The 22,566-nt window shown below is 36.6% G+C and overlaps 1 protein-coding gene across 4 annotated transcripts in view; it reads left to right on the top strand.

Annotated features, from left to right (window-relative positions):
* The window catches only part of LOC140155571 (prolyl endopeptidase FAP-like), a 647,798-nt gene that overhangs the window by 217,665 nt on the left and 407,567 nt on the right, over window positions 1–22,566 (top strand). For 2 of the 4 annotated variants that reach the window (XM_072178462.1, XM_072178465.1), the window contains exon 2: window positions 4,226–4,282. The exons of 1 other annotated variant lie outside the window; for it this stretch is intronic. In XM_072178462.1, the coding sequence (XP_072034563.1) occupies window positions 4,226–4,282 (57 nt within the window). Of the gene's footprint in view, window positions 1–4,225; window positions 4,283–10,648; window positions 10,878–22,566 lie in introns of those variants that run through there. One more of the 4 variants, XM_072178466.1, reaches the window with a different exon arrangement.

Genomic DNA, 22,566 nt, shown 5'->3' on the forward strand with positions numbered 1-22,566 from the left:
ACAGTTCAAAACAAATGTAATAGTCATTTTGTCATATCTGATATTTACATTATCTGCTATCTACTGAAAATAGCGATATCTGACAGTAAAATGTGTTTCATCTACTGAAGATAGCAATATGTGACAGTAAAATGTGTGTTATCTACTGAATATAGCAATATGTTATAGCACAATTGTGTGTTATCTACTGAAGATAGCGATATCTGACAGTAAAAATGTGTGCTATCTACTGAAGATAGCAATATCTGACAGTAAAAATGGTGCTATCTACTGAAGAAGCAATATCTGACAGCAAAAATGTGTGCTATCTACTGAAGATAGCAATATCTGACAGCAAAAATTTGTGCTATCTACTGAAGATAGCAATATCTGACAGCAAAAATGTGTGCTATCTACTGAAGATAGCAATATGTGACAGTAAAATGTGTGTTATCTACTGAAGATAGCAATATCTGACAGTAAAATGTGTGCTATCTACTGAAGATAGCAATATCTGACAGCAAAAATGTGTGCTATCTACTGAAGATAGCAATATCTGACAACAAAAATGTGTGCTATCTACTGAAGATAGCAATATCTGACAGCAAAAATGTGTGTTATCTACTGAAGATAGCAATATGTGACAGTAAAATGTGTGCTATCTACTGAAGATAGCAATATCTGACAGTAAAAATGTGTGCTATCTACTGAAGATAGCAATATCTGACAGCAAAAATGTGTGTTATCTACTGAAGATAGCAATATGTGACAGTAAAATGTGTGCTATCTACTGAAGATAGCGATATCTGACAGTAAAAATGTGTGCTAGCTACTGAAAATAGCGATATCTGATAGTAAAATTGTCCGCTATATACTGTTGTTAACTGAAAATAGCAATGTCAGTCAATAAAAATATGTGCTGTCAACTGAAAATTGGCACTAAAATAGAAAAAAAATTATATTTGTTCAAAGAATCACTGATAATGTCTTTACATACAAAGTATTTATGACACGCTGTTTCATAGAGATCACATTCTTTGAAGCTGAAGTAGTTGAAACAATTAGCTCAATATTATAATTGTTTATATTGATATGGGGCAAGGGGGCTTGGTAACCAATAATTTGTGTGTGGGACTTGAATACCCTTCAGCTCCCCAATAAGTGAAGTAAAAAAAACTGTGAATACCGAAAGAAATTTTTTGTTTTGGACCTTTTTTTTGCCACATTTTCTGATGTGAGGCCTCCTCGGGCAACCCTAGAGAACATCAACAAATTTTGGTTTTATCAGCCCCCAAATTGAAAATATTCCAGACCCACTGCAAGTTTTATTGCACTGTGTAAAGATGTGTTCTGTCAACTGCAGTGTTTAGTCACATAGACTGGAATCTTACATTCTTTTCTCTTTAAATGGTTCATTTTTTTCATACCTGATTTTGTGGCATATTTGTAATGTTTACACCTGTCCCAACTTGCACCTAATGAAATCAGCCAAATTTGTTGTCTTTGTAGGTCAACAGAGCAAAGTTTGACATAAAGTCATAATTCAAGAAATTATGACTTTATGTCCTATAGAACTGCATTTTAAACAGCCTAAATTACCAGTAGGGTTTCTTTCACTTTATCATGTTATTTCAGCTCAAAAGGGACAGAAACCCTTCTCGACAATTATTACTAGTATTATTTCAGAATTTTGAGCATAGAATACTAAATTGAACATTTTAAGGAAATTGTACATACATTAAGGCTTTAATATGACACAATGTACACATCTACTTAACTTTGTTTAGTTTCACATAAAACATGTATTTCAGACAACAAAATTATTCCATTCTCATAAAGTTTGCCATAAAAATGTGAAAAGGTGATTTTCTGAGGTTTAAAAAATGTTCATTTCAAGTTCATCACATTATGTGTAAAGGTAAACTTTTCAACATCTATATGTGTTCTGTTGAATTAATTAATTTTGTCGGTCGCAACACATAGTGGCGTACGTGCAGGACAAATGCAAAATACATTTCCGAGAAAAACGTGTTTGAAAGATATGCTACTAATAACATAGTCAGTACTCCTCCAATTTTATTTCTCAGTGGACCGTTTACATTTGAAATTGAAGTTAAAGGATTAAACTATTAAACTTGAACTTAAATAGTTAAAAAGGAAAATTTTTTACAGGACATAATAGCTCTAAACTTATACGCCACTATGTGAAACGGAAGATTTTGGGGTTTCGGCAGGTTTTTGAAGTGTAAGTCGCATGTACGCCACTATGTGAAATGGAGCATATCATTTATCGTGTGTTTTTGTACCTTATGCCACATCATCCGTCATTGTGTGGAAATTTAGGGGTTTTTGGCTTCTTTCTGAAGCATATGCCACATTATTGACTTACGATGTGCCTAAATGTCATCAAATCCGACTTTCACCGTTTCACATAGTGGCGTATGTCGATCGTGCATCAGTTTGTGAAACGGAAGATATTGAATTCTTATGGAATTGTTAACATATGTCAATTAATTGATTAATGTTATTTATTAATTAAGTATAGCTGAGCCTTCTTACTTGGTGTACTTGAAGAACTTGATATTTAAAGCCGTTGGGCCACTTTTCATAAAAGTGACCAAAATCACTGTACGTCACTATGTGTTGCGAGCGACGATTTGCTTTATTATTGCATGTTTCTTTTCTGCACTTTTGATGTTTAATTTCTTTCTTCAGAGAATACTAAGAGACTATGTTATACCAAAATGATGTTTATATCAAAAAAGAGACATCTTACTAATTCCAAAGAACATGGCACAGTTGCAGGGTCAATTTGTGGTATTGACCCCCCCCCCCTACCCCATCCAACCTCCAACCCCAAGATTCACTTTTCCCAAAAAGAAATTCTGGTGTCGCCACTGCATAGTTGTGATTTATCTTCATAGCAAATATTAAAACTTGGATAAAAATGTTGGACTACTTTTATTCCATTATCCTTTTTACATGGTGAAACAGGATAGGCCATGATAAAGATGCAATTGGAAAACACCCTTGAGTAATGTTTTGTGTGAAAATTGAAGATAAAAAGAAGAAATATTATATGGTATTAAATTGGAATATAAAATTAAAATCATATGCAAACTCATGTATCTGATCTGTAAAACTGTGACACATTATTTAATTACATGTATTTTGCAAGCATTTTGTGCCCCTGCTTAGGGCATATCATAGAAATTCCCTGTTCTCTTGTAACTTTTTGTTAAGTTTTGCAGATATGAGTTTAGTTCTAAAAGATGTCCTGCTCTTCTTATGGATTTTGAAAACAGAGCATCCAAGGAAAAAGAGTCTCTTAATATTCTCAGCTAATTATTTCTGTTGTTTTTATTAATTTATTGTTGATCGTGTATTTGTTTTTGTTTCTTTTGAGTTCCTATATAAAACTTGTGCAATAAAATGTAATTTTAATGACACATTTTGTTGACTTGTATTTCCAGGCAGGCAAAGGGTAATATTGTTTTCAACCACTGATATAAAGAAAATGAAAAAAATGCCAAACAAAATGATTTTTGGAGAAAAAAAAAGTTACATGCAGTCAAGAGCGGTGTCATAACCAGGACTTTTTTTAGGGGTGGGGCAAAGGGGCAGGGCAACTTCCAAGAGGGGGGGGGGTCAAACTTTGACAAAAATAAGTTTAAAAAGTATAAAAAAGGGTCTAAAATATTTTTAATATCAGGGCATAAAATAGAAAAGAAAAAAAAGAATCTGGCACTGATTTTCATTTTTTACAAGATTGTTTTGTATCATTTGCATCATATCATAAAAATGGAATACTAGTATATGGCTGTAAAGTCATATTTTTACATCCTGATGTGTTTGAAAAATTTACAATAAGTTTGCACAATTTTATGATCAAGATTTGATGGAACGTTTATATGAATCTCTCTAATAGCACTTTTCACAACTTTTCACTTTTTATGTTTTGTTTTGTCTTTCAATAATCTACTAATTTTACACTTTATTAATGTTTTGTTTTATTTTGATTCTTCATGAATCATGTATCAGTTTTATATTTATTTATCTCTGTTGATGTTCTATAAATGTAGGTAATTAAAAACTAAGAAAATTTAAATGATTTCATCAATTTATTTTGTAGTACCACAAAGTAAAATTCTCCCCAAACTAAAATGGTATCTCCCTTTAAACCAATTCAACAACTGTTAATCATAAAACAAAATGACCTGACTCCAAAATTTGACACTTTTCGCAGAATCTGCGTCTCACCGAATCCAGTCATCCAGTAAGCGCTAGTCTGCAGGACATAGCGGTAAGAAGTTTTGTACTCGGTTGTTTAGCTCTGTATAATGGGAAACTCTATGCAAGGAATGGTGATCTGAATAACAACTTTTGGTGAATGTTTGGCCTGGTGAAACTACTACGTAATCTTAGACTCATTTTTGCATGTTAATGTGGTTGTCATGGTGATAATGGGCTATTCCATTTAAAATCCACACTACCCCTGTGGAAGATTTTGGAAATATCTTCCACAGGGGGAGTATGAATTTCAAATGTAATTGGTCAGAGGTAATTATTTTGAAACCCATACTCCCCCTGTGTTATGTCTTTACCTATATCTTCCACAACTGGTACGGGTATTTCAAACGGAAGTTACCCAATTGTCTATTCTATTCAAAACTCATACTCCCTCTGTGGAAGACTTTTATATATATTTTGTATGTTGATTTGAATGAAATAAAATGATGATGTATGTATGACTTTAGCTAAATCTTCCACAGGGGTAGTGTGGATTTTAAATGGAATAGCCCAATGGTTCCCTTCCTCTCTCCTTAATTCTTCCCATCATGCACCTCTTCTATGAAGGTTTTACTTGTGATATAGTGACTCGTCTCTTCCTCAGTTGCTATAGCAACCGACTCATCTTTATTACCTTGCGGTGACATTTCTCTTCCTCTCTGTACAGATTGCGCACCAAGGGGCAAAGTCCCTCTAATTGGCCTTTTGTGATTGCATCTCTACGAGTATGCAACTGGTTGTTTTTTCTTTACCCTTCACCCCCCCCCCCCCAGGGCCCTGGCCTTAGGGGGCTGCTGGGCTGAGAGACACAAAGGTTTTAAAGTTAGCCAATTTGTATTTTTGGAGGGCCCCTGTGAATCAGGCCACTCATTCGGCAGCCCTGCCCTCCCATCTTTCTCTCTCCTGTTTGGAGGACCCTGGTGGACTGGGCCTGCTCTCCAAGCCAGTAGTGACGAGGTGGAACTGCCCCTTTCCCCTCTTGCCCCAAGGATGCTGGTTGCCCTGATTTTAGGCCTTTTTTGCCTTGCCTCTCTTTCTCCACTCTAAAAAAGTCCAGTCTAAGCCACTACTAGGTGCCCCTGTGAATCAGGCCAGCCATGCCTATTCTGTTTGGAGGACCCCTGTAAAACAGGTCAGCTCTCGGCAGCCCTGCCCACCTACCTTTCTCTTACCTATTTGGAGGACCCTGGTGGACTGGACCAGCTTCCGGCACCCCTACCCACCGCTGACTTTTCTCTTTCGAAGGACACCTGAGACTGAGCCAGTTCTCGGCACCCTTGCCCATCAAGCTTTCTCTTGTCTGTTTGGAGGACCTCTGTGCACTGTGCCAGCTCTCTGCACCCCTGCCCACCCACTTTTCTCTTCCCTGTTTCAAGGACCCCAGTAGACCAGGCCAGCTCTCATTACCCCTGCCCACCCATCTTCCTCTTTCTTGTTTGGAGGACCTTGGTGGACCAGGCCAGCTCTCTGCATCCCTCTTCTCTTTCCTATTTGAAGGACCCCTGTGGACCAGGCCCCCTGCTGACCCAGCTTTCTCTTCCCTTTATTGGTAGGACCCCGGTGCACTGGACCAGTTCTCCCCTTCTATCTCCCTCCTAATCTCCATCCCACACTCCCATGTCCTTTTTGTAGTAACAACTTATTGCATGCCATATTTGGTATTTTTATCATTTAATGTTTATCAAATTTATCATTTAAAATGCATGAATATGGTAATAACTTTGCATGCAAGGGTAATGTGTTATTGTTTAACTATAATTTGGTTGGTATATCCCGATACGACAGACGAAAACTGCGGAGGTGGGTAAAAAGTAATAATATATACTAATAATTGAAATCATGGATGTAAAATAGATTAGTTATGGTAGAAATGGTGGCGTGTTACCATAGTAACGAGGAACCTGGCCATGAAGTTTACCCAAAGAGTTTATACCCAAAGAGTACCAACTCAAAATTCCCCTGTGTGTAATGCTATGCAAAGGCCGCCATTTGGGATTTTTCGCTCATGGAGGGCAAATAGTGTTCTTCCAACATTTATCGGCTAAAGCTTGAAATGGAAGATATGTGATGTATTTAAGCTTGTGCGTTATGAAGGTTATTGCATGCAGCACTTAGCCTGCGTTTGGGACACCACTCAGAACTAGTTGTGGCGCCACAGGGGTGGGAGAGGAGATGGAGGAAAATGTCCCCTGTCAGAATTCTTGCCTCCTAGTTGCCCCCCCCTCCCCGTAAAACCCCAAATTGTGAAAATTTCCACTTTTTTGTGGCAATTTTGTGCCAAATTTGTTGCTTTTCCCCCCTGAAATTCACTTTGCCCCAAAGTCCCCTTCCCCCGAAAAAAAACCTGGCCACTGCTCAGAATGCAACAAAACAGGCACTTCAAATCAAAGTTTGCCAGGCGCATGATGAAATAATCATGAGGTACACTATTTGCCGTCTATGAGCGACACCCAAACATATGGTGGAGTTGGTACTCTTTGGTTCTACCTCAGTGGCTTTACCAACAAGTGGTAGAATCTACACATCTGGATGAGGTTGAGTTACTTTATCATCTTTAATAACCCCTTTCATGCACATTTTTTTTGGGGGCTTTGGGGAGCGCCAGCCCCGGGTAAAAGCAGGCGGCCAAAGCGAAGGGCGGCGGAAGAAGAAGGGGCGACAAGCGAAGGCGGCGGAAGAAGAAGGGTGGCGAAAAGAATTAGTAAAGAAAAAAGATCTGGAAAAATTTGAAAAGTATAAAAAATGTTGACAAAATTGTACTATACATCAAAATGTGTTGCTTTTAGGGCGCTGGTGCTTATAATCCTTTTTTTGTTTTTTTGTTTTTTTTGCTCTTCACTTTTTCAAACCACCGGAAAACAAAAAAATTGGGTCAACCTTTTCGGGCTGTTGAGGACGGGGCGGCAAAATTTAATTTCCTTCAGCCCCCCGGGGTAGAAGCGGCCAAGGTACGCCACTGCTTTATCTCTTTGCAATCCTGAGATAAACGAGGGGACAGGTTTTTGTTTTCAGGTTTGTTATAAGCATATGAAGAGTGTAGTACAAGAAGTCCCTTTATTACATAAAATGACAGTTTTGAGAAAAACAGGTTTAAAGTTTTTGAAAATACCCACAAACCATATTAAGTGCCATATTGAATTCATATTTTCAGGAAGGCATTTAATATGTGACCTCAAGAAAAGTTTTTGAGCAAAATTTTAATGTATATCACGTATTGTTTTTCTATAATTGATAATCAATAATTTGCACAAAGGTACTTTTTAGCCTTACAATGTAATTAGGGTAATTAGAGTAACTTACAATGTAATTAGGTGCCCATTAACAATTAAACACCAAGGTATGTCTGAGGCCCTAATATTATTGCTAAATTTATACAAAAACAATTGGTACCGGTAGTTTTTTCCTATACAATTTACCCAGAAAGCTGTACAGACATTATGTTGGTAGTTACCCAGAGAAGGTATCTTACCCTTCCCAGAATCCTTTGCAACATGATGCATCACCTAACTACATCAAATGCCCGGGGGGGTCACTCCCATTGTGGCCTGTACACCATCCGCGATAATCAACTTTTGAAAAGCACCCTAAACAAGGATTTAACCCATGGCTAAAACGACACCCTAAACATGGATTTCATTTCTAACAAATTTTATACCCTAAATTTCATTTCCGCGTATTTAGCAATTGCAATTTTGCTACCCTTTTTTCCAATTTTTCATGTTTTTGACACCCTAAGCGCGATACTGCAGTATCGTGCCTACCCATTTAAAAACGACCCTTTTTACTGGCGTTTTCATTATCGCGGATGGTGTACAGGCCACAATGGGAGTGACCCCGGGATCAAATGGCACTCTTATTACTTTGTACAGGTTCCCTGTGCTTTTATGTTCATTGTTGAGAATATAGACTAGTTAAATATGGGTCGGAGAAATAAACAGATTTTACAAGATCTGGATGTGCTCTGTTTATTGAGGTACTTTTTATCACAATCGACCCATGATAGCATATCAGTACAGAAAGTTAAAATGGAAGAAATGCATTGTGGGAAATACCAGATATCTTCTCTGGTAGTTATCAGGGTTAGTTAAAAGTTGACTTTAACAGATGAGCCTAATGAGCAGCAAGTAACATGTAGATACAATAATCTTTCAATTTATTTGAAGCAAGAGGCTTTACTTTAGAGCTATGAGATGTTTATTGATGGGGTGTCTTTCCTGCCAATTGGTGTTGAACATCACCGAATGCAAAGCACATACATTACCATTTCCTGCATGCTGTCAAAGTTTAAGAATCTACAATGTACCTTATTTTATTTAGTTATTTAGGTGGATGGGATGGGAACATGTAGTTAGATATTTTACAATCAAGGGATTTCCTTATCACCTGGCAGATTGGGGCTGTTCCGGTTGAAATTCATACACCCCCTGTGGAAGACATGACCTTAATCTCCCACACAGGGGGTGTAGATTTCAAATGGAGTCACTCATTCAGGTAGTGCCATTTGAAATTCACACTCCCTGCATGGAACATTAAAGGTCATATGTCTCCAGCTTCTTCCATAGGGGGTGTGTGGATTTTAACCGGAACAGCCCATTCTTTATCTTCTTTGAACTTCCTGTAATTCCCGGGGAAACATTTGAGTGTGATAATGTGCACATTCATGAATAAAATAAAGATTTCAAGAAAAGTAACAAAGATGTTATAAATTCCAATAGATTCAGATGTATTCACAATATTAAAATTAACATAAAAAGAACAATGGATTATTTACGCATTTTTGATACCCCATTCATTCAATGTCGTTCAATATTAGAAACACAGTAGGATTTTAAAGAAAAATACCAGAATATAAAAGTCGCAGTAAACTGTATAATTGATTTGCATTCCGTGATAATGACAGGTTTTACATGCCTCTATGCTTGGAAGCTCTTGCATAAATTACTGTTGGAAAATGCAACTTTTAAATTCAGATATTTTTTTAACATTGGCCGAATGGGGTATCAAAATGTTAATAAACCTTCTATGTCATATGTGAATACAGTTATTATGGTTCTGAATCTATTGGCATATTTATAACAGCTTCATTCAGGCCCATAGCCTGATTTTTTTGGGGGGTGGGCGTGGGGTTATAGATTTTCAAAATGCAGATCTTTTCAAGACGGTCTGCAATTGATTTTGGGATCCTATTTTTCAAAAAAAATTCACAGAACGTTCATGATTTGATTTTTTGACATTTTTGGCCAAATTTTACTATTTTTTTACAGATAAAGCAGGTCTTTTGCAGGCCTGGCTCCATTACTTTTTGTAAAGACTTTATTTTAACAGGAACAGCATTCTGTTAAGCAAGTTTCAACACTCTAGCTACCTTCAAAAATATAATAATAATAATAATAATGAATGGTTCTTTTAAGGTGCAAAATCTTCCGTGGAACTCAGAGCGCGCAAACACATGAAAAAGACAAACAAACAAAGAAGCAATTAATTCTGTGAATCTGGAAATGCTTGACGAAAGAGATGGGTTTTAAGCTGACGTTTAAATTGAGAAAGGGTGGGGATGTTACGAAGGTTGTTTGGAAGCGAGTTCCCAAAAAATGATATTTGAAAGTATATTTTAAACTCAGTAAACAAATACTTTGAAAATAATCCTAAATGAGCATAAACTTGCTCCCCCCATTTTTCTGCCTGCCAAAAATTGCTTGCCCCATTTATTTTGTTGCCCACCATTGCACAGCCCCTGAATGCATGTACCCTATATACTGCAAAAATGAACTTTTTGTTTTTTTGTTTTTTATGCTTTCAAGCATTTTCAGCATCAAGAATATGATTTAAAAATAAGAAATTTAAAACAATGACTTCATGAAAGTTTGAAACTAAAGAGGGATGTGCAAACAAAATTCCTTCTTTATATCAGGTATAACTTTCTGTTTCAGAAGGTAAACATATTGGCAATAGATTTGTGTTTTTCATATAAAAATTTTTGCAATCTTGATCCTCCTCTTCAAGGTAAACAACTGATATCGTTTTAATGGTCGAGTTTGCATTGTAAAATTAAATAAAAAATGAAAAGGCCCTCTTTTCTTTAATAAAAAATCTGAATCATCAACTGGTATGGGCCCCATGCCATTTTTTATTTTATTTTATGGCCTTGTAGGATGTGAACCATGAGGCAATTATGAGAGACTACCATGTAATCCGCAGAACTACAGGGTATGATCCTCAATGACCTTGTGCTTAGTACATGTTAAGGAATGACCTAAATCCTACACAATTATTGTGCCTGTTTTGGTGTTCAATGAAGCATGGGTCCTTGACAGGCAGAAGGTGAAAAGTCATGCATAGTTTGCACTGCACTGATTCAAGTAGCAGTCTTCAGTTCAGTTCTGGTGTACAACTCAGTGGCCTGCCATATTTGTATAGGCACCTGCAAGTTGACTGTTGTGATAAGTTTGGGGAATCCCCTGAGTGTAGGTGCAGGGATTTCGGTATATAACTTGGGAAGCTGATACCATATTGAGGAAATCATGTCTATTCACAATAACAACTTGAATGCCGGTGGTGATGCGGATGATGATTATCGGTCGACTACAGGGTCACAGGTACCTTATGAGGTTAGTGCAAGTAGGCCCTTACACACATAGGCCTATACAGATATCGAATCAGTGGCTGGAGCATATATGGTATACCATCGAGCTACTATAAATAGTTCGATGGGTATACATATTTATTTATTTTTATTTATAGGCCGCATACTCGTGGTTTAATATTCTGGCTATTAAATTATATGACTATGGGTCTGTCATCTTTATAACATAAGGACATAATTTTGAGTGGTAGACTCATCATATAATGTGACATATAAATGTCATGTGATTGTGAGTATACTCGACTCGACCAATGGGGTAAGAACCAAGAGTATTCTGTCGTTCGGACATCCGGGCATGAACCGGCTGACAATAGCACTGGAGTGAAAACAACATTCGCATTCACTGAACTCTGGAGTGTATCACAAGCTATCACGTACACTATTGTGCCAGGTTCGACTCTCTGCAAATAAAAATATGTGATAAGTTGTTTTCACGCCAATGCATGAATGGATGTGACATGGCCCCGGCCGAGAGAATAGGCCTACCTCTGGATTACTATATTTCACTATATCGCTCATTCTACAAAATTTGGTGCCAATAGCCTTTTTTCCATTCTTTGGTCCACAAAAACTTTGTCGAGCATTTAGGGCATCAAATATGTTATTTTTCTGGTAGAACTCAACGAGATCTACACGGACATATATAGTTTTCCATACTTTAGATTGTTTCTTCAGCCTGATTAACCCTTGCAAAGGCTGAAAAATTGCTAAAAATGTGTTTCCTTTCCTTTTTTCCTACGCTCACAAATTCTGAAATTTGGGGACTTTTTGTATGCTTTTCCAAATTTGGGGTGGGGGTGGGTTGCACCCCATTGCAGTATGATCGCACCCCCCTGTGTAGAATTTTTAGACCAAAATGGGGAGGGGGGATTAGAATTTTTTACTACCCAAAATAGAGGGGTTATAGAATTATTTAAGGGCTGGTGACTCAAAATTACTCTCTATGGAGTTATCATATTCCAAAAGTCTCTTCTAATTGTGCTAGGGAATTAAATCAAATTCACCAGAAGCATCACAATTTATTAATTGAAGTCTTTCTTTAACACACACAATATAGACAATACAGGTCAACTACATATATCACTCTTAACGTTGGTCTACTTTTTGGCATAATGGTAAAAGCCTAATAATTCCTGCCGATTACGAGCTGATCAAAGTATATGCTGCTGAGACCACATAAAATTTATTTTGTGCTTCTAACTTACATTTCCATCCAATTTATCACCACATTATAGTGGAATGTTTATTAATGTATACATTTAACTAACCCTAACACTGGACCCTGCTTTTTGGGATCGGAAGTCACAGAAGATCCGAAAAAGTCAAAGAGAAGAAGAATTTTGACTTGGCACCCCCGGATTGAACCTTTGACCCTCGCATGCCAAGCACACGATCACGGACCGGTAGCTACACGGGTTATTGCTGCCCGGCCAGCAATTTAGTGCGCATATAACACTTAGGGTGATTGCGTCATCGCAGACCCCTGGGATTCATGCATGCGCAGATTTTTTCATCGTAAGATTTTGTAAGATTTTTGGGTGTTAGGGTTAGGGTAGGCTCTAATCTGGAAAAATACATCTTAGTTAACCCTAACACTGGACCCTGCTTTTTGGGATCGGAAGTCACAGATGATCCGAAAAAGTCAAAGAGAAGAAGAATTTTTGACTTGGCACCCCCGGGATTCGAACCTTTGACCCCTCGCATGCCAAGCACACGATCACGGACTGGTAGCTACACGGGTTATTGCTGCCCGGCCAGCAATTCTGTGCGTATATAACACTTAGGGTGATTGCGCGCATCGCAGACCCTGAGATTCATGCATGCGCAGATTTTTTCATCGTAAGATTTTGTAAGATTTTTGGGTGTTAGGGTTAGATAAATCAGAATTCTTGCATAAAAATGCACTTACATGTATAGATTTTATTTTGTATCCTGGTGATTGCATTGGCAAATCTAATATTAAATAATTCATACCAGGGATTAATCAGTCCGGGTGCAGACATTTCATCACTTGCAAACCACCGAGATTAGTTTTAGGTTCGTGTATTGTAAAAGAAACCTGTGAATAAGAGTGTCATGCCTTGGTTCTGAGGTAGAAAAGATTTCTTTAAAGTGAGTCTTGTTGCTTGATTAACTTTTTTATCATAATGAATTGCTGGAGTAAAAAAATTGTACTTGAAATTGAAAAAGAAAAAAAGATCAACGTAGAAAAACGATGCAGGCAGGGTCCACAATAATTCAAAAATTAATTTTATTCAACCTTAATTTTTTTTTATCATAATAATACTGTAATCAAGCTAATTAAGCACAATTAGGCCTAAACATTTTAATTATGACAGGGAAAATTTTATACATAAATGCAAAATTTAGGTGATGATACTTTTTAATCTTTTTGTCCATTATTATGTTAATATATGACACAATCTGGTTCATGGAGGCCAAAGGAGGCATTTGAGCAATCAAGTTACTATATAATCATTACTTTTTACAAAGGTTAGGCTATCATATTATAAAAACACCATAGTCTATAGCATACTTGGTTCTTAAGTGATGTGATGTCTATTTTCTTGTTTTTTACTCCATATTTTTCCCTTTATCTCAATTTCAAATTTGCCACATTTGGCTTCCATGGACCAGATCATGTCACATAGACTTCTATCATGTTTGGGCTATGTGTCTCATTCCTGGGCTTAGAGCAAGCTTTATGTCTTGCACTGGTTGAGTTGTGAAAAATTATGCCTGGCACAGCCAGCAGTGAGAGAGACCTCTATTGGTATGCATAGTTCAGTGTTGTGCTCTTGGATTTTTATAGCTCCAGTTGGTTTATTTTCAACTTGATAATGAGATTTCCTAGAAGTAAAAATCCACTTTCATTTGCAACATAAGGCTACCTTAATTAAATCTTGAGTCTCAAAGCTTGTGAGAAATTGGAAACCTAAAGCTGAATTTATATCAGGATTTATACTCTATTGCAGAGCAATTCTGCACCACTTTTGGAATGCGATGGGCATTCGCCAAATTTTGCGATGTATCGCTCGTCGCTTTTGCATTTATCATGGTTATAGTGATCGCAGACAACAATTAAAAATATAAAATATTTCTAAAATGCCACAAAATATTAGTACATTTTTAGAACATCCATTGCTGTCAATAATTATTGTGTTGAATTAATTCATCATGGAAAGTTAATAATCGAGAAAGGTAAATTACCAAAATAATAGATCCAGTTGCTTAAATGATTGATTGATGCATTCATGTGTCAAGCGATATCAAGCGTTGTGAAACCACAACCGATAGAAGCTACAAATTGTTAGCTACAAGTTGCAGCCCTGTGGTTTATAAAAGTCCATTAAAAAAATGCATGATGAGGTCTTTGCATCACTCTCCCTCTGACGTTCTTGGCTGAAGAAAGTGAGCCACCATGATGTTACACCGCTAGATAACACATGAGCATTGTGATAAACACAGTTTTTGTCAGTGAGCCCTCAATTGATTTATCAATCCCACTGTTTGCGGACCTTTTGCTCTCTATTTCATTACCAATGAATTGCATAAACTCAATATTGATCATCAAATCTGTTGATATCAGTTATTGCTCCAGTGACATAACCCGGGGGTACTCACATAGTAAACCCCGGGATAGTAAAGGCATACGGGGACACGGGTCTATGTTTTGAAGAAAATCCTTAGACATGGGTCTCACTTTTAAATTTTCCATACTATGTGTGAAAAACATGTCAAATCCTTAGATATGGGTCCTTTATTTCCTAAAAATCCTTAGATATGGGTCCCTATTTTCGGTAAAATTACCCTTGGAAATGGGTAAGGGATCAGAAGCTTGAGCTGCCCATCCCAGTCGAAAAATAATTTTTTATTTTTTATTTTTTTAAATTTTATTCATCTGGCAATTAACAACAAAATTGAGACAAAACAACAAATTGGGTCTACTGAGCTGCCGGGGAACACTGAAAGCACAAAAGAGCACTGTCACCACAAGGCGCAGCGCTCCCAACTCAGCAGACCACACACATGCAAATCATATTGGAAAAAAAATACAAAAAGGCATCAGTACAAATTAATCATCATGCTCCATATAGTGAGATTTGAGTTGAGATTTAAAAGTAGACTTGTTACAGGTGAGATATGAGTCTCTGATATCGGATGGAATTGAAGACCATAACACTGGGAAATTAACTAAAAGACAGGTTTTGTAAGCATCTGTTTTAGGAGTGATTGATTGTTTAAAAATTAAAGCTTCATGTCTCGTATTAACACACCACCTGGAAAAAAGAAAGGGATTGGCATTAGTAAGACATGAACAAGCGAATGAAACAGACAAATAAGTCCTTCTAGTTTTCAAAGTTGTGAGATTTAATAATAATAGAATAATCCCAAGTACCCCTTCCCCTGGGGAGGTAACCAATACTGGGTGCATAAGATATTGGAAATGTCTGATGTCATGAAAAATATGAAATCATATACCATGGTTTTGGAATTGGTTTTAACCAGATCCTGGGTGAGGGTATTTTCAAAGTGGATATCATGCTTGTTAAAAAATAGTAAACAACAACAACAATAACAACAACAACAACAACAACAATAACAATAACAATAACAATAATAATAATAATAATAATAATAATAAAACCAACACCAGACAGTGGGGTATAAAGAACAGTACAAATTAAGAAAAAGGGTAGGCTTATATGTTTAGAATATGTTTCAGTGCAGATAAGTATTTGGTTTACTGGTACTATCCTGTGCTTCAGAACCGAGAGGTACCGGGTTAGATTCCCATCGATGCCTTTTTTTTAAAGATAGTAAGTTTATTTGGTGAGCGATCTCAGTTAGTCATTTTTTGATGGCTGTGCCTCTTACAGACACCCTCCCTCTGGAATCCAAACCACAGTTCGCTCTCTTCTCATCCCTTAACCCCCTGAGCACTACCTGCTGATCAAACATTCTCTCTGATTGGTCAATTACATGATATCTTCATTTTAATCACCAATCAGAATGGAGCTTTGCAAATAATTCACCCCATTTTTTTGTGTGTGGTGCAATTATTCTAACAATATTGCTGATTGGTCCAATTGATAATGAAAACTTCTTTTTGACCAATAGGCAGGTAGTTCTCGATGGGGTTAATTCAAAATTCATATGACAGATTGCAAGTAATTCTCAGTCCTACTTTGTGAAGTAGGCTACCACCTGCACAGTGTCAAGAAGCTTAAGAATTGGTTTATCTTCAGTTGCTCTGGATAGGAAGTATCCCAATAAGGCAAAAAAAAGATTGTTTGCTTGTCCTCCACAACTTTTTCAGAATTGGGTCGGCTGGTTGGGATTTTTTTTGTAATATATTTTTTAAAGGTCATAGCCAAAACATGACTGTATGCCTTTAGTTAGCTTAATAAATAGCCTAAATACTTTTTTTTAAAACAGGTTAAAAGTGTGTAGAAACTGTAAAAAAAAACCTTTTCAGGATGTCAAAAATGCTGAAAGAAAAAAAAACAACTTTTTCTGGAATTCCAAAATTTGTACAGTAAAACAAAAAAAACCCTTTTTTTTCTCCAGATTTTCCAGATTAGGGTTGGTCGGTGGAGGACAAGCAAATAATCTTTTTTTTTGGCCTAAGGGTTGATTTTACAAACAGTCTCCTGGTCCAAAAAGGTTATGTATCAATATTATATAAAATATAAGAATTTCAGAAAATAGCAAAAATGTTTTAAAAAACTGTTTTAACAGTTTAAATCTTAAAAGATTAAAATCTAAAAAGATTTTAAAGAATTATTATACTATACTTGCTTGAGTATCAATTGGGAATTCAATTAATTTTCAAGAACAAAGTGCCAGGGCTTTTTTTTTTGTCACCAAAGCTAAAAGTTTTTGACAGCTAATGCCTAATAGCATCCCAGTTGGAATACTGCATTGAAAGTATTTCGTCGTCTGCTTCACATACTGTCCTATCTCTAAAGGCTGCCTTTTGTGATTTTGTATAATTGTCATCTAATTCTCTATTCGCAATAAAGGCGCCGCCAGCGGTTTTGCGATGTAATCGTGATGTATCATGGGAAAATCGTGATGTATCATGGGAAAAGGTCGACATCAAGTCCAGCATAATCGAATATTACCATGCTATTACATAGGAACATGTGACAATATTTTTTAGTTTGTCAATATAACGGTATTAAACACAAATCGATAGAGAAAAAATTAACTGTGCACATTTCAAATCACATTATTAAGTATTATTGAGTATCGATTTGCGTGTAACACCTTTATTTTGACAAACTAAAGAAATATTGTCACGTGTTCCTATGTAATAGCATGGTAATATTCAGTATTATGCTGGACTTGGATGTCGACCTTTTCCCATGATACATCACGATTACATCGCAAACCGCTGGCGGCGCCCTTATTGCGAATAGAGAGAATTGTGATGAGATACACTGTAAAATTAACTTTATATATTAATGTTGAGGTATTATCACAATATTACAATCTCATGTCCATTCACAAAAGAAAGAAGCATGCTGAAATATAGGCCTAAATAACAATATGTGTACATTCATATCAAAACGATGCACTTGTCGGCTGCTACATGTGTCTCATTTTACATGAGAGCTAGGAATAAATACCAGACTCATCTCAAGTGGAGGTCACTTCAAATTATCCCATTAAAGTCATGGTTTAGGAATACAGAGCACATTCCTTTACAATGTGACTTGGGGATTATTTGAAGTGATCTCCACTTGAGATGAGTCTGGTTTATATTTTTAGCTATTATGTGAAATCAGACACATGTAGCAGCCGACAAGTGTATCGTTTTGATATGGATGTACACATATAGAATACAACAATGATAATAAAAATCACACAAGGCAGCCTCTTGAGATACAACAGTGTGTGATGCAGACGGCGCTATGCCTCATCTCAGGAAATAACAAGAAACCACAAAATATCTAGATATTTGAAACTTATGTGATGCCATCAAGCAAAATCAGTCTGAAGTCGGTCATATGCAATTTTCAGTTTCTTATTGGATTGTAATAATCATTTGCAAAGCTACATTTTGCAGAAAACCCTGTTGAAATTGGACAACCAGTTCAAAACATATGAACAGTTAAAGAGTTTCCAGAACAGTGGGAAACAAAAGGAAATATTTCCTTTGTTTTGCTATATCTTAAAATCAATATTTCTGACTTCTGACTGATTTTGCTTGATCCCATGCCATATGAAGTCTTCTGCGCTACCCTTCATACTTAGCTTTCTAATTCCGGATATGCCTTTTGGCTTTACATGCCGGATATGCCTTTCTATGATGTTATGCTTATTCTTATTGCCTGTATTCCTGCATAGAGCAGGATTTTTTTTTTCGGAATCAAGATATTATATTTTTGGAAAGAGCTTTTATAATGTCACTGACCATCCGCTGATATTGAAAGCTAAACCCATCTTTCTTGCATGAAAGAGTTGTTTAATAGTCACGTTCACATTTTGAGTTACACCTAGCTAGCGTAAACTTACGCTAACATTGATAAAATTCCACAAATATTTTCCCTACTCCTACCACATGGCCACAGCTGCTTACTCTTAGCACTATGCTGACCAGTTCCACTAAGCATTCACTTCTGGTCGGCGTAAATATCGGCTACCACTTTCAGTGTTTCCGTAACCTTTTTCAACCATGCAAAATGTAATTTCTTAGTTCCAACCCAAAAAAAAGGCCATACTACACCAGGTGCCAGGTGTAGCAGCATTCACATTGCAACATACGCCTGGCAAAGATTACAACAACCTCACTACTCCTGACGCCTGGGGGAACTTACGCTGACCATCATTCACACTGCCACTACTCCCGGCAGCGCCTACCGCTGCTCCTTACTTGCACGAACCAAATTCCGCTGTGCGTATGTCCGACAATGTGAACACAGCTAATGTCGAGGTGAAAAGACTGATGGGTACCACAGCCCCCTGGAGGATTGGCCGGTCCTTTATTTCAATCCATTTAGTTTTAAGTTGCCATGGTAATTGACAAATTCTATGGAGACGTAAAAAAATAATGGAAATCCTCCTCAAAAGATTATGGGAAAGTGTATTCAATGTAAAAGTCACTTGTAACTTGAGGCTGCAATCCATAATGGAGTATAATACTCATGGTTTGTGTGCTGGTCATAGGCTTCAACATAAAAAAATCCATGTTTTGAGATATTTTCTTAAAATATGACGAGCTATCTAAAGAACCACTGAACCAATACTAGGCTTGTTTGTACTCATTTTAATGCATTTTTCATGCTGATTCAAAATATGGTCATGAACATTTACAATTCCGAAATTTTTGAATTTTTCAAAAAAAATTGAAACTTGTCGTCTGCAGTTGACACCCGCGTGGAGAGAGTTAAGGCGATAACTACCTGGCATGATATCTCTTAATATGGAAATGTTTTTAGAGGTTAATGACTTTGCATCAGTTGTTTTGAAGGTATTGTGAGATATCTAAACATTGTGATTTAGATCCGAAGAATATCCCGAGGGCCACAGCCTCGAGGGATATTCAGGGAATCGGGGATATTCCAAAAATCAACCAAATGTTATATTTGACTTTCATTGCCAGTAAGAACTAACTAAACGATTAGGATTTAGCCATGTTTCAATTAACAAAACAGGATAATATTTTTTTAATCCAAATTAATTTGTGCTGTAGTTTTCTGGAATAGTGAGTTGGCATGATTCAGTATTGTATTTTCCAGTGGATTATAGCATTTTTGATGAATTATACCAGTTGTTCATCATCAGGGAATTACTACTGGATGGGTTTTTTCTCACTTGTTCTTTTAACCCCATGGGAACTACCTGCCAATTGGCCAAAAAGAAGTTTTCATTATCAATTGGTCCAATCAGCAACATTGTTAGAATAATTTTGCCATGCAAAAAAATTGGGGTGATATATTTGCAAAGCTCCATTCTGATTGGTGATTAAAGTGAAAATATCATGTAATTGACCAATAAGAGGCAATGTTAGATCGGCAGGTATTACTCAGGGGGTTAAGTAGCTTGCCTAGGTAAGGCTTCTATAAGCCTTATATTTCCTTTGATTATCGGGTGTTTACTGGTTATTGCGATAAGTAATGCTTTATAAATAAGTAACGATTTATAGAAGAATAGTCTTAACCCCATGAGAATTATCTGCCGCTTGGCCAAAAAGAAGTTTTCATTATCAATTGGTCCAATCAGCAACATTGTTAGAATAATTTTGCCACGCAAAAAAATTGGGGTGAAATATTTGCAAAGCTCCATTCTGATTGGTGATTAAAGTGAAAATATCATGTAATTGACCAATCAGAGGCAATGTTAGATCGGCAGGTAGTACTCAGGGGGTTAAGTAGCTTGCCTAGGTAAGGCTTCTATAAGCCTTATAGTTCCCTTGATGATCGGGTGTTTACTGGTTATTGCGATAAGTAATGCTTTATATATTAGTAACGATTTAACCCCATGAGAACTACCTGCCAATTGGCCAAAAAGAAGTTTTCATTATCAATTGGACCAATCAGCAACATTGTTAGAATAATTTGATTGGGGTGAATTACTTGCAAAGCTCCATTCTGATTGGTAAGATATCATGTAATTGACCAATCAGAGGCAATGTTAGATTCTGATTAGGGAATTTATTCTGGATGAGTTAGTTTATCATGAAGTATCTCGACAGGAGTATTGTTTTTATAAGCCGTCTATATCCCTTGATGATGTTGGATTTACATCAATGTCGTGTTTGCCAGCTGCCTGTGATAAGTAACAATGTTTAATAGAATAAATCTTATGGGATCATTCACTGTTCTCGGCAGGATATGCTTGTGTGACAGACCAGACTTGGCACATCTACTGTTATGTGTACTCCTATTTCCGAATAATCTCATAAAAATGATGAATATATGACTCAAATATCAGGTGGTGTATGACGTGCAGTCCCTAAATTCAGTAAATTTTCATCGTCAACCGTGTAATTGAATGGGGTTATTTTGAAATTTTAAAACGCGTTTGAAATATCACAAACAAATAGGCCTATGTTGATAAATAATATAAATACAAGCTAAAACCGTTGGGGTTCGATAATGAACCCCACAAAACTAACCAGTATATGGAAAATGCCATACGGCCGGGCGGTTTCACGAGTTGCCGGCTCGATCATGTCATCCGCCGCCTGTCAAATATAGCAATTTTGTAAAAAAATGTGAAACATGTTATGTCAGCAGACATGGCTAAAGCGAATGCACACGTACAGGAGTAACTTATATTAAAAGTAATTACTTTTAAGCATGAACGATAATGTCCAAAACTGACTGCTAGATGCTATCTACTGAAGATAACACTGGTATGTTAGGCTATTATATATTGAATGCTAAATGCTATCTACTGAAGATAGCACTGGTATGTTAGGCTATTATATATTGAATGCTAGATGCTATCTACTGAAGATAGCACTGGTATGTTAGGCTATTATATATTGAATGCTAGATGCTATCTACTGAAGATAGCGCCGGTATGTTAGGCTATTACGTACTGAACACTAGATGCTATCTACTGAAGATAGCATTAGTGTGTTAGGCTATTATGTACTGAATGTTAGTTGTTATCTACTGAAGATAGCACTGGTACATTAGGCTATTACGTACTGAACACTAGATGCTATCTACTGAAGATAGCATTAGTGTGTTAGGCTATTAGGTACTGAATGTTAGATGCTATCTACTGAAGATAGCACTGTTATGTTATGCTATTATGTACTGAATGCTAGTTGCTATCTACTGAAGATAGCACTGGTACATTAGGCTATTATGTACTGAATGCTAGATGCTATCTACTGAAGATAGCACTGGTATGTCTGGCTATTATGTACTGAATGCTAGATGCTATCTACTGAAGATAGCACTGGTATGTCTGGCTATTACTTACTGAATGCTAGATGCTATCTACTGAAGATAGCATTAGTGTGTTAGGCTATTATGTACTGAATGTTAGATGCTATCTACTGAAGATAACACTGGTATGTTATGCTATTATGTACTGAATGCTAGTTGCTATCTACTGAAGATTGCACTGGTACATTAGGCTATTACATGTATGTACTGAGTGCTAGATGCTATCTACTAAAGATAGCATTAGTGTGTTAGGCTATTATGTACTGAATGTTAGATGATATCTACTGAAGATAGCACTGGTATGTTAGGCTATTACGTACTGAACACTAGATGTTATCTACTGAAGATATCATTGGTATGTTAGGCTATTATGTACTGAATGCTAGTTGCTATCTACTGAAGATAGCACTGGTACATAAGGCTATTACATGTATGTACTGAGTGCTAGATGCTATCTACTGAAGATAGCATTAGTGTGTTAGGCTATTATGTACTGAATGTTAGTTGCTATCTACTGAAGATAGCACTGGTACATTAGGCTATTATGTACTGAATGCTAGATGCTATCTACTGAAGATAACACTGGAATGTCAATGGTTCTTCAGATAGTTCTTGATATTTTGAGAAAATATCTCAAAACTTTTTATGTTGAAGCCTATAGATAGCATGCAGAGCTTTAATGTCATAATTAAATATGGCATTAATTTCAAATTGCTCTTGTCTACTACAAGCACAACACAT

This window comes from Amphiura filiformis, chromosome 6, assembly GCF_039555335.1.
Source record: "Amphiura filiformis chromosome 6, Afil_fr2py, whole genome shotgun sequence".
Classification (NCBI taxonomy): Eukaryota; Metazoa; Echinodermata; class Ophiuroidea; order Amphilepidida; family Amphiuridae; genus Amphiura; species Amphiura filiformis.